This window comes from Eublepharis macularius, chromosome 3 (assembly GCF_028583425.1).
Source record: "Eublepharis macularius isolate TG4126 chromosome 3, MPM_Emac_v1.0, whole genome shotgun sequence".
In the NCBI taxonomy this organism is placed as follows: domain Eukaryota; kingdom Metazoa; phylum Chordata; class Lepidosauria; order Squamata; family Eublepharidae; genus Eublepharis; species Eublepharis macularius.
The window spans coordinates 140,877,390-140,891,269 of record NC_072792.1 but is presented as its reverse complement, the minus strand read 5'-3'; the positions used below and the strand labels follow the sequence as shown (position 1 = coordinate 140,891,269).

General features: G+C 40.1%; 1 protein-coding gene across 1 annotated transcript in view; it reads left to right on the top strand.

Moving 5' to 3' along the window:
* The first annotated feature begins 3,533 nt into the window (after nucleotides 1–3,533).
* Nucleotides 3,534–13,880, top strand: part of ZPLD1 (zona pellucida like domain containing 1) — a 40,678-nt gene continuing 30,331 nt past the window's right edge. Inside the window, exons 1-2 of the mRNA XM_054974862.1 lie at nucleotides 3,534–3,645; nucleotides 13,385–13,605. Of these exons, the coding sequence (XP_054830837.1) occupies nucleotides 3,540–3,645; nucleotides 13,385–13,605 (327 nt within the window). The 5' untranslated portion in view covers nucleotides 3,534–3,539. The remainder of the gene's footprint in view (nucleotides 3,646–13,384; nucleotides 13,606–13,880) is intronic.

Here is a 13,880-nt window from a genome sequence, read left to right as displayed (position 1 = left end):
GCCACTGTTCATATTAGGTTGATGTGAGATAGTGTTCAGTGTATGAGTACAACCAGAGAACTGTTAATGCTAGCCGTAACTCCTGTTTTGCTTCTCATTGGCCAAGTATAGTCTTATGCTGAAAGTTTCTGGGAAAGGGTTAGAGTGAAATTACAGAAGTAATTAAGACCACAATCATGGCTATACTTGATAAGCAATCATTTCTGTTAATTAAATAGGATTAACTTCTAGGTTGCTGTTTTTCTATCAAACAACGCCTCTCCTCTTTTGAATATACAAAGGAATTCTAGTAAATTTATCAAAATTTCTATAAAATACTTAAATAATTTAAATGAAATAATTATTTATGCTCTGACAATTATTATGACCTGTTTTGGACAGCCCAAACTAGTCCAATTTTGTCAGATCTCGAAAGCTAAGCAGGGGTCTGTCCTGGTTAGTACTTGGATGGGAGACTACCAAGTCTAGGGTTGTTGTTCAGAGGCAGGCAATGGCAAACCACCTCTGAATGTCTCTTGCCATTAAAATCCTATGGAGGCACCATAAGTCAACTATCAATGCATTCCTAAAAAATATTATTCTAGTCTAAGCCCACTGAAATCAATGCGCTTGGACTGGAGGAACTTTGTTTAGGATTGTACTATGTGACTTGAAGGCAAAAAAAAAATATAACTAATTAATAATTGATCAATCCTTTAAACGTTCCAAAGACAAAAGTAAATGAGCACTTTACAAAGCTTGAATTAATCATAACATTTTTGTTTGCCTTGTGTACATTTGGTTGTTTAGACTAGAGAACTTTTTAGAAAATTTATTTTGAAAATTTCAATGCCACAGCTCCAGTGAACATACTTGAATGTGTGTGTAAGCTTCTTCTTTGGAACAATGGAGAAAATTAGTATTTTGCAGTAAGGAATTATTAAGATCTATCTTTTTTAAAAAGAACAGATAGATATATGATAATGTCCAACCATAGGCAGAACTCTATCCAACTATCTAATAGATGTATGATAATATGACGAAAACAGTGGACTGGATCCAAGCAGCTTTTTTGTTCAGTCTCACCCAATTATAGTTCTTGTTACAGTTCCTATCATACATAGCTTTTGTCCATGCAGGGCCCAGGATTCCAGCATAGCCTTTGTGGTGATCACTTTGACACATACAACCACATATAACCTTTATATTCTAAATAAACAGAATAAACACTGTTGCAGAACTAATTTCTTGCACTTAGCTTTTCTTATAGAACAAGTTTATGTAGAAGAATGATTACAGAAATGTCTCCCTTAGATTTGCAGCTAGAGTATCCTGAAATTTGCATGTCTCTTCTTAACAAAATTGCCCTGACCCAGATAGCTCAGGTGAGCCTGATCTCATCAGTAGAGATGGGCATGAAATGAACCATGGAACAAAATTCCAGACGGAACGGCTGGTTCGTAGTCAAAGAAACACATGTTCCATAGGGCCGCATTTTTACTAAACAAGCAACTTTTTCCTACTGTTCCGATGTCAGTTCGGGAAGCCAGACACTTGGGCACTATTTAATACATCGCCCAGGCAATGGTGGCAGTCTTTTGGTTGCCCCCAATCTGAGGCCTCCATGCTTGATTGGCAGCTGTCCCTGCCAGCTAGAGAGCTCCCACTCTGGCCTATCCAGCCAGAAAAAGGGCCAGCGCCTCAAAGTAGCTGCCAGCAGACACTCCAGTTTTTGCTACTATGAAGAGAAAATGACAGGAAAGGGATTCCCATGGACCATGCATTTCCCAGTGTTTAATCTCTCTGAAACTTGGGGGGGGGGGTCTTTAGAGGACAGTGAGGACTAGCTCCCCTGCAAATTTGGTGGGTATTGGACATTGGGAAGGTCAGTTTGTAGCCCCTCAAAGTAGCTGCCGGCAGACACTCTAGTTTTTGCTACTGTGAAGAGAAAATGACAGGAAAGGGGGGGCTCCATGGATCATGCCTTTCCGGGGTTCAATCTCTCTGAAACTTGGGGGTCTTTAGAGGTCAGTGAGGACTAGCTCCCCTGAAAATTTGGTGGGTATTGGACATTGTGAAGGTCTTGTTTAGTTTGGCTGTGAGCATGAAGGGGCCTGTTCTGGGCTCCCTCGAACCTCGAACCAGTTCGTGAACTGGCTCAAGTTCAGCAAAGTTCGTGGTTCATGTTCCATGAAACTGAATGAACCACGAATCACGCGGTTCATTTCCCCCCCAGTTCGTGCCCATGTCTACTCATCAGATCTCAGAAGCTAAGGAAGATCGGCCTTGGTTAGTAATTGGCTGAGAGACCTCCAACAAAAACCAGGGTTGCAAATGCAGGCAATGGCAAACCATCTCACTTAGTCTCTTGTCATGAAAACCCCAATAGGAATTGCCATAAGTCAACTGTGACTTGAGGGCACTCTCCTCTTCCTCCTCCTCCTCCTCCTCTTAACAAAATTAAGCTTAACACAATCAAAGCCTTTCTTATAGTGCAATCACACTTTCATGGAGTAAGTCCCATGGAAAGAAGGATTCTGGATAGACTTACTGAGGATTGCTCTCTCATACTAACAACAGAGCATCAGTCATTGCCAGATTACTTAGTCAAATATAGCTGAGTGGTGATCAGAGAAGTCTAGTTCTTTATCATGTGGTTCTATATAACCTGAAGTTGCCAACCAGGGCTGGCGAGCCCATTGAGGCCAGGTAGGCGGTGGCATCAGGGTGCGGGGTGTCGGAGGGGGCGCCAGAGAAGGCACGGGGGGCAGAAGTGCATGCCACAGAGCTGCAGCCTCCTAGCCCTCCTGCCCCACACCACCGCTGCTGCCAGCACATGCCCCCGGCCGGGCACAGCAGCCGCGGGCAGGCGTCTGCGGCATTGCAGAGCAACCGAGCGGGAGAGCTTGGAGGCCACCCGCACACCATCCCAGCCACCCGCCACAGCGATCGGGCGGGCAGCGCATGCGCTCCTGTGATGACGTCACACAACGTCATAACAGAGGCTGGTGCGTGTGTGCGTGTGTGCATGCGCGCATGTGGGGGTGCCTGGCCCGCCAGCCAGCTGCAGGCACCGCTGCTGTTGCCAACTTGCCTGTCATATGGCATAGGCAGAACTCTATCCAAGCAAACATAAACTTATTGAGAAAAAACCCTAACATAGAAATATGTGTAAATGTGCAGAGTTTAATAATCCAGTAGAGAACTTTGGATTGGATGGAGTTCACCCAAAGAGACTGCTTCATCGATTATGAGTGTGAAAAGATTATTTTGAAAAGAAAGATGCAAAAGAGAGAGATGAAAATATCACCCTCTTATGCAGGCAAAAAGCATAGGCACAAGTAGAGACATGTTCTATAAGTGATTTCTAGTTTGTGATGTGTGGATTTTCCACTAATTAGCCATTTTTCTATCTGTAGAGACACTGTTGCTTTAAAGGCCAAGATTTTTCAGCCCCCTTCCAGACATCTGATTTAGTGATCATGGAATTTCTGAAATAAGCATCTCTTATGCATAAACAAGCACTCAGAATAATGGCAAATGTTTTATTAGGTTTTGCAATGGAACGAGTATGGCTGCTGCTCCTTCTGACTGTAAAGGTGCTCCTAGTGACTGCGCAATTCAACGGATACAATTGTGACGCCAACCTACACAGCAGATTCCCTGGTAAGTGTTGATTAGAACATCATAATTGTAAGTCCTTTGTTACTTTGTTTTCAATGGATGCTTATTTGTAGATGCTACAGATTTTTAAGGTAAATGAAGCATGGGGAGAAAGAAATTCTCATTAATTAACTAATGGTGGATGAGATAATACAGAACTACCAGACTTGCCATCTGCAGATTTAGGTACCAATAATAACAAAATAATTTCATTTGAGAAGGGCGAATTCAGTACATAAATTTCTTGCCCACAGGATGTTTATTCAGATGATTTTCTTAGTAAAAATGCATATGGCTATTGTTGATTGTCTTTTTAGAAGGATTTTTCTTTCTAGCAGTACAGAAATATCTTTTCTCTGAGGCTTAGTAACAAATTCATGAAAGAGAAGATAAGTAGTTGGTAGTTAACCAATGTAGCTTTTTGATAATCGCTATAAATACTCTGTGTGGACCAAGCTATGAACATTCTGTTTGAGCACCATTATAAATATAGGTTTCATCTAAAGGGTACCAGCACAGCTCAAGTGGTTGAGTGAGAGCCAGTTTGATGTAGTGGTTAGGAGCGTCAGGACTCTAATCTGGAGAACTGGGTTTGATTCTATACTCCTCTACTTGAAACCAGCTGGATGACCTTGGATCAGTCAAAGCTTCCCGGAGCTCTCTCAGCCCCATCCTCCTCACAGGGTGATTGTTGTGGGGATAATAATGATAAACTGCTCTGAGTGGGTGTTAAGTTGTCCTGAAGGGCAGTATATAAATCAAATGTTGTTATTATTATTTTTGTTATTATTATTATTACCAAGCTGATCTCTCTGTCAGCTAGTCAAGATTGTGAAACAGCAATACATGGCCAATGAGCTGCGTTCAGCTTTTCTTTTCCTGATGAGGCTTAAAGTGGCCCAATGGACATATTTTACCAGAAAATTACATGGAAAGAAAGAGTTAACTCTACCTTTCACAGTATCATAGCCTCAATCCTGGCTCCTGTTTATGGTCAAATTCTGCTGTGGAGTTCTGGCTGTAGACTCTAGTGTCATATGTTCAGCAACCTGCCTGGCTATCTATTTGTACATTAGTACGTTCCAGCAAACGGCTTACCTTAATTTGGATAACTGCAGCTTATCACTGGGGTTTGTCTGTATCATCCCCAGTTTGCAGCTTTGCATGCCTATATGCCAGATATTGCAACCACATTTTCTTAGCAAGCATAGCCCAAAAGAGAACAGAATATCAAGCAAACAGTGGTTCCACTGTGCTTATATAAAATCAGACCAAAGACCTACTCACAAGCCATGCTTTAACAAATCCAAAGATGCTTTCATGAAGGGCTCTGGAGGCTCACTTCCTCCAACTTGAGAATTGTTGAAGACTGGGAAGGGGAAAATCTCATGCAAGTGTAAAGAAGAATCTTTTTAGAAAAGCTTTTCGAGTCACTTGTGGGAGAAAGTTCAGTGGGTGAACTGTGAAGTTAAAATGGTCCAGGAACCAGTCAAACTGAGTGGCTCCTGCGGTGCTGGCAAAACTACTGGGGTTTGGTTCTGCTTGATCCTGGCTGCCAGCAGCCCCTCAGGATAGTGGCCTACCGGGAACTTTCTCTGTGAGTTAAATGGTTGGCCAGTCCACTCTGAAGTGCAAGATATAAATATTTGAGGTATAAATAAAATAAGTAACTATGCAGGTTGTCTCATAGAACATTTTTATCTCACTTTCATTGTACATTTTCTCTCATACATTTCATGTAGTAATCACAATGGACAAAGCATAGTGAATACGGTTTCTTTTCAGAATGGATTAGTGTTGCTTTGTCATTACTAGAGGTATAGGAAACAAAAAGTAGACTTGTGAAATCATGTATGTACATGATGTTCCTCATCCCATTCTTGGTTGCGCCTCCTGTATACGTATCAGGAGGTTCCGATTTTGTGTATAAACAAAAATCTCTCCAGAGGAGTAGACAAGGGCTGGAGAAAGCTTTTTCCCTCCTCATATAATATGTGCATGTTCTATTCAATTAAAATACTCAACTTTGCATTAAATAATTAAGTTTATTAATAGGACCAGTGCTGGATCTAGCATCAATTTATGATTGTTCAGTTGTGCTTATATATCAGACATTCAACTAGGTGTCTTAGAACCAGCCCTAATGATTAAGTTAAAACACAATAAGTATCTTGTAATCATGATATGAAATTTATAAAGGCACATTTTCTACTTAAGAATGAAATGTGAGACATTTTCCTATCGTTCCCAAAGTGTATGGCCAATTCTTTATGCTTATTTTATCTACACAGCAGAAATTACCTTAAAAACTTACCTCTATTCTTAAGAGTTTTTCAAAAATGGTATTTATTGCATATAAATAATTCCAAATCATTATTTTGAAGTGAGTGGATGGTTATGGTAATTGCTAGCCTCACAAAGTCCTCAGTGACATGTTGGCCACAGTGGATTATGTTCTTGATTATGCACAAAGGCTATAAAAATAATGCTGATTCTAGATTTTAGTTAACATTTCTGCTGGTGATTTAATGCATCACAAAATATAGCTCAATCATGCTTCTACAACTTTATTGATTCAATAAAAGGGGTAATAATACTGGCAATTAATTTTTTATCTTTAAATTAATAGTTGTTACTCTTAGCGTGCTTGGGAATTTCCCAGTACTTAGAGGCTATCCTTTCTCTAAGGCTGTGGATTATAAATATTAGAGCACAAGAAAACACCTCTGGGCTGTTTATGAACCACTATACTTCTCTGCAACCTAGGGTGGCTTGGGGATACGGGGAATGGCCATCTGCTGACAGTGTGACATCACTTCTGAGAAAACCCAGAAATGATATCATACAACTGTAGCAATTTGCCTAAACTCTACAGTCTTACCATAAGAGTTTGAGACAATTCCTAGAGAGGTATGGCATCATGTCTGTGTTTTCTCAGAAATGACATCATGGCATTAGCCAATGACCATTTTAAAATTTTTTGTTTCCTGCCACTGCTCAGATCGACAGTGGAAAACACCAGCTGCGGGTGGGAAGGCTGACAAGCCAACTGCAACCCTTTCCTCTGCTGTAACAGCCTGTGTGGGCTCTTCCCACCTTCCTTTCTTTCCTTAATCTCTTTCCCCTTCAGCTTCTTGGGCTTCAGCAGCCTACTTCTCAAATTCTCTAACTCTCTTGGAGAACACAGTTCCACCTGTCTCCAATATCTGGTTCTTCCTCATGTAAGTAACATTCAGCTTTCCTTGCACTACTTCCTAATATCACAGGCTAATTAGAGTTGCTATTGCTAACCTCCAAGTAGGCAAACAAACTACTAGGAACAATAGTCCCCCGTAGAGTACCAAAACATCAAAGTATATCTTAGTATTAGTATAATATCCAATTTATAAAGTACAAAGTGCTCATAAGTGAATTACATACTGTATATACTCATAACCATCAACAACTGGATCTAGCATCTTTAAATAAAATAACAATAAATATTAATAAATATTAAATATGACAAAGACTGGCACACAATGTTCAATGAATTCATAACAATATTATCAATCCACCCCATCTAAGTAATCTTGCAGGACAAATGGAAAACCAGTGTACTTAAAGTCTTTACTTGTCTAATCAGATGATGAATAAATATGTGGACAGCTAAACACAATGTCCTCCTGTCAGTGTGCTGACCTCCAAGTAGGGCCTGAAGAGCTCTTGGAATTGCAACAGACAACAGAAATCAGTTCTCCTAGAGAGAATATAAATATTTTCAGAGGGCTAGTATATAATGTCATCTTCTATTTCAATTCCTAGTATGTGATGATAATGGTATTAGCTCATCACGTTGGGGCATGTGTGTTTATGTAGCTTTTAGCTATTACCTATGAGTGTATAAAAGCTGCGTTACTGAATCAGGCTAGCAGTGGCTTGTTAAGGTCTTAGATGTTTTCTGGTCCAGCTATTATCAGATTTATTTTTGACCACTGATGCCAGGGAATGATCCAGGGACCTTCTATATGCAAAATGTCTGTTGCTTAACTAAGCCACAGCCCTCCTTTTCAATTATTTTAACAGTGGATTCATGGTTTGACTTTATCCTTCAGGATAGCTCTTGCTGCAATAAATCTATTAGTCTTTAAAGTGCCATGAGACACCCTTTTGTTGACCTAGAGGCACTTGCCACTTTTTGCAATATATGGAAGAGCTATGTGTTTTGTTTTAGCTAGTCTGGTTTCCTCATGTTGTGGGAAGGGTGATATAACAATTCATCCAGACAGTCTTAGTGGCAATAACTAATGCTTTTCTGGCACTTTAAAAGTGTTAAATCATTAACAAGATTTAATACATTCTTTGTTATTTAAATTAATGAGCCACATATTGAAGCACAAAGAATAATTGCAATGCAAAAAGAATTAAACAAGGGCTTACTATGTTTGGCAATATTTTCTCCATTTAACAGTGGATGAATAGTGCTATTTCATTTTCTTGTTTCTGATGTATTAATTCTGTTTTCTATGCAAATATTTGCAACTCAGTTGATTCTTCTCAACCTCTAAGCGATTTTTGAGAACATCAATTGTGGTATCTGGACTGTCTTTCTGAGCTGGGACTAGGCGGCACTGTTTTGTGATGGCTCTGGTCCTACCTGAAGGGTAGTTTTCTGAAGATGGTGTGGGGGGACTGATGCTCAGCCCCTTGGCCTTGGGTATGTGGGGTCCTGCAGGCTCCATCTTGTTCCCTTTGTTTTCAACATCTACATGAAACTACTGGTGAAGACTATCTAAAGATTTGGGTTGGGATATCATCATTATGTAGATGATTCTTGGTTCTCTTTTGCACTTCTGGCAGATCCCAAGGAGGCTGTAAGAACCCTGAACCAGTGTTTAGAGGCAGTTTTGGAGTTGAAGTGTTCAGAAAATTCAGCTAGTGCAGAGCATTGCAACAAGGATGTTGACTGGAGTGGGTCTTAGAAAACATGTCACTCTAGTCCTTGCTCATCTACATTGGCTATCAATATGTGTCTGGACCCAACTGGATTGGGACCTATGACTGACCGCCCCCACATTTTCCCACTAAAATTCAGTTTGCCTGCTTTGGCTGAGCAGTCCCAAGTAGTGTGTTAATCTTTGTGGTTTGAAAGTACGTTTCTCCTACCTTGGCATTCAGATATAATTTTGGCTTTTTAGCCCAGCCCAGGGACCTGATGGAGCCCTCTTCCTTTTTGTTGGAAATGGCAATGGAGACTGTATAATATTTAAAAGGAAATAACTTTATTTAACAGGCAGGGATTGAATAAGTGTAGTCAGGGAATGAAAGTGCTGAGGTAAAATTTTGTTGGTATTAGAGAATACACTTTGAGTAACAGAAAAAATAGTTTCCTTGAAGCATAGTTTCTCATATTCTTGGTTCTTAGCAGTGAGCAATGTTTTACTTAATATTTTACTTACAGCAACAATGTTTCTTCACAGAGTTTCCTATGACAGTTCAGGCTTCCTGGAGTTAGTTTAAAACTATTTTCCCTTCACAACAGACCCAGGGTCCTCCTCAGAACCAAACCCCCTTTAGAAACTGGGCAGGAATTAATTTTCTCCAAAGAAGATATAACCCTTCTTCTTTTGGCTTGAAAGGGAGTCTAACCTACTACCCAATCACTCTTGCCAAAACACACTCTCAGTTCTATGGTGTCTGTGTCAATGAGCTTCAGCATCTGCTGACACTTATACTAAGAATCTTAAATAGAATTCTTCAGAATAGTGATATTACAGTTAGGGCAAAAGTTTCCTCTTCCCTCAATCCAGAGGGGAACCTGTCTGACCTTCATTGTCAGACTCACTCCCAAACTCTCTCTGAACAATCCTGTCAGAAACCACCTGCAGTCCTTCAGCCAGGTTCTAACTGACTGATCAGAGAGGAGGGAGCAGCCTGTCACTCAAGCTTTCCATTCCAAGCAAGAGTTAACTGTTTCCCGACCAGCTGTCTGATTGCTGCACTTAGGAAACCTGATTTCAAGTGCCGTCTATCAAAGGACCAGAATACCTGAAGGACCATCTCCTCCCTAATAACCTACCCAGCTGCCACTAACATCTTCCAAGGCCTTCTTTGGGTGTTGCCTTCTGAGATTAGGATAGTGGAAACTCAGGAGAGGGCCTTCTTGGTACCAAAACTCTGGAGCCCTCTCCTCTGTCCCCTTCTTTTGTCATCTTCTGCCAGCACAGTAAGACATCTTTGTTTTGTTTAGTGTCCCCTTGGTGATCTCTCCTTCTTGCCTTCTCTTGTTCTTATATGTGTATGTTAACTTGGTTTCAGTTCATTGAATAATGTGTTTCTGTTTAGTTTTAATGGTTTTTAAGATGTGTTTTTATTATGTATGTTTTAATCTGTTAGCTGCTTTGGTGGACCTGTGGGGAGAAAGGCAGGGTATAAATTTTGTATATATATAAACAAAATAAATACTCATTTCCAGGATTTCAATATAGTATAACATTTTTTTCTTTTACCAGTTGCATTGTTCATGGTATGCTACAATTTAGTGAAAATATATTTTAATTATTTATTTGATAAGCAAAAATACTTAGCCATTTGAAACCTAGAGCAAATCATTAGTATCAATTGAACTTGAATACGTGCAAACTATGGCTGCAGCACAGAGAACAATGAATGTTGCTCTGTGTGTATGGAAGGGATTGACTTAAAAAAAAAAAAACAGAAACCAAGTCTACCATAGAATAAATTGTATTTGAAACTTAAAAATGTTTCAGTTAGAATGCAGATGTGTCGACATAAGTTCAATGGATAAAAGTCAAATGACTTTTGGACCATGTGCAAGAGCTCTTACATTTGCCTAAGTTTCTCTGAATCACAGGTTATATAAAAACAGATGGAGTATCTCATGTAATGCCCAGTCTAGACAGTACTCAAAACATTCTGGATCTCTACTGGCACAATGTGCTGTCCCAAAGAAAGTAATACCACTATCAGAGTACAGGGTTCCTTCTGCCAGACATACAGTATCTATTGAAGTGGATTGGTCATTATAGCCACTGGAATTTTCATGGTGGGTAGATAGCCTCCCCTCAACCTAGACCAGGCCAGCCCAGTGGCAGAAGGCTGTTGCTTGGCCTACCCAAACCTTGCACTACAAGGGGAAATTGGGGAGGATTCAGGCTGCCTCCCCCTCTCTTCTTTGAGGGTTAGCTTGGGAAAGTCAGGGTAGAAGGGACAGGGTCCTTTTCCAGCACCATTTCTTTCCCAGTTCACCCCTGGTATCCATATGCATGTCTGCCTTAGAGATCAGATGGAAAGGCCCAGTCTCTTTGACTGTGGAAGTAACCTCTTAGGATACCTTTATCAGAAAGAACAGAGAAATATTTTGTTCACCTTGGAAAATCTTTTGACCTAATTACAAAACTTAAGTTCATTGATGATTCCCTAAACTCTTCCTCCAAACAAACTATGGAGCTAGTGCTCTAAAGCCAGCAGTGAGGGAAGCATTTGCCTGCTCAAAAACTACCAATAAATTATTTAAATATAAGCTACAAAATAGGAATGTTTGGTTAAACACCAAACCAATGCTTAAAACAGCTATTTGATCACTGATTCAGCCAGCTTCCTTCTCTGAAAATCTGTAAGCAGTGTAAGGAATAATAGATGACTCCACTGTTTTGGAGTCTCTGAGGGAAGAGGGGTCAACAATGAGTGATCCATCTCAACAATTGGTTCTCCTTAGTGCAGGAAGCACATCTGTATAAAGCAAGGCGCATCAATAAAGTTCCAGGTATCTGCTGGTGGTGGGAAAACTCCTAGCAGTTTGTCATGGTGCCTACCGATCGCTGGCGAAGTGACAACATTGCGCTGGCTGAGGGAATGCACCTGCACTTCACTGGGGGCAAGTTTGGCCCCAAACAGGGCTCTGTGAACTGAGACCAGCACTGAAGCTCCATTAAGTGCTGCCCCTCCCATGCTGGGAGCCTATGGGGATCTGGCAACCCTATACATCAAGAAAATCTGGAGAGCTTTCTTGATGTTAGCTTGGAACATGGAAATATCTTTGATTTGGGTTGCCAACTCCAGGTTGGAAAATTCTGGGTGGTTTGGGGAAGGAGCCTAGGGAGGGTGGGGTTTGGGGAAGGGAGGAACCTCAGCAGGGTATAATGCCATATAGTCCACCCTCCATAGCAGACATTTTTTCTGTAGTCTGGAGATCAACTGTAATTCCAGGAGATCTCCAGGTCCCACCTGGAGGTTGGTACCCACTTGACCCTTCCTTAATTATAAAAGTATCATATGTGATGATCCTTTTTCATGGACCCTAGTTCCCACAACTGTCCTTGCCGTGATAAGGGCAACAGTTTTAGGTGGACCTGATGGTATTTAAAAAGCTTCGTTTTGGAAGAGTGTTTGGCTTACTGCTTGGCTTAGTTGCTTAGTTCTGTGCATTGGTATTAACAACACATATAGAATTCTCCTGGTGCTTACACATATGAATGTCCCTTGCTGAATCAGGCTGTATATTTCAAAGCTTGCAGTCCCACTCTTCTTTGAAGCAAGTACTGCTAAAATCAATAGTCTTATTTCCAAGTGTATAGAATTAGAATCAAGGGATAAATGTTAATGAACACCCCCCCCCCCCCGATATCTATAATGGTAATGTGGCATTTGCTGATTTTTTAAAATCCTTTTACTAAAGGTTTCATCAGTATGTTGACTTTTTCATGCTGTACTAATCTGATGTTATCAGGGAACTTTCTTCCATTTATAGCCTCTTTTGCTGTGTTGATTTGAATTCTAAATTGCTATTATTAACTGCTATTTACACTTCCAGAACCAAATGTATTGAGTGCTCTGAATTCTCACTCATGTTTTACTGAATCCTACATGATGTAGGAATAATTGTGGGCAAAATGTACCTCTCCATCAAATATTGCTTTTGGAGACAGATTTGTGTAAATGCTGCATTATCAAGTTCTTTGCATATAACAGCTTTCCAGTTCATATCTTGCATCATTTGCGGTTGTGTGAAAGCTTTAAATGTACCACTTTGTACAATGAGGCATTTTATTACAATTCTTCTTTCATTTCATTTTTATTCACATACGCTGCAATGCATGTTTACAGCTACAACATGACTGGAAAATATGTTTGTGAAAGGTTTGTAGCTACATTTAGGGTATTTACACACCTTGAAGAAAGAAGCATTAACAGTTTGATCCTAAGAAAAATTGCACTCTTCTAAGCCCATTGAAGTCAATGGTCTTAAAGAGGTGTAACTTTGCTAAGGATTGCACTACAAATGTCCTTAAGGAATAGGGGAGTCCTCTTGTTCCTGCCCACTAACTACAGGGAGTACAAAGAGAGTAAAATGGGTGGGTGGGGGAAAGTCACTACTACATATTGTTTATAATTTTCAGTGCAGTTGTTACATCTGTGAAGAAGCTGCTTCTCTGTGGCATTAAGATTTGCTGCTGCTGTACTTTGCATTTCTTTCATTATATGAGGTCCATGAGAGTGCAATGTCTGGTCTTTTCATTTGTAGTGCCTCTTTTATGGAATTCCCTGCCAAGGAAGATCCATTTGTTTCAATAGGGACCGCTGTCATTCTTAAGATATTTTTTAGATTGCACTGGCATGTTAAATTCGTTCTCTATTTGTTTTATTCTGTTTTCTATCAGATTGAATACTTGATTGGTCAATATACAACTTCAACATTTTACAAATTGATAAATAATTGCATGCTCCTAAATGTGCTTCCTTGCAGCTGAACGAGATATCAGTGTTTACTGTGGAGTACAGGCAATTACTATGAAGATTAATTTTTGCACTGTCCTTTTTTCTGGTTACTCTGAAACTGATTTGGCACTAAATGGGAAACACGGGGATTCCCATTGCCGAGGATTTATAAATAACAACACTTTTCCAGCAGTGGTCATTTTCATCATCAATCTCAGCACTTTGGAAGCCTGTGGAAATGCTTTAATGGTAAGGCAAGATATTTGTTTTAAAAATGAATAATATTTTGAATGTTGATAAACATTGTGGCTGTGGTATTTAAAGCACTTACCAGGAAGTACCTTTGAACTCGAGGAGAGTTGTTTTCAAGTAGGATTTAGGATCAAGTGAGAAATTTGCTAGCATGTTTCCTGTAATTTTTTTAAAAGGGGAACCCAGTTCTAACTTACTATACCTTTTGGAACCCACTTGTAAAGTAACATCATGCTACACTTACCCTTCCCAGCAGAAGATGTGGTTTTTTA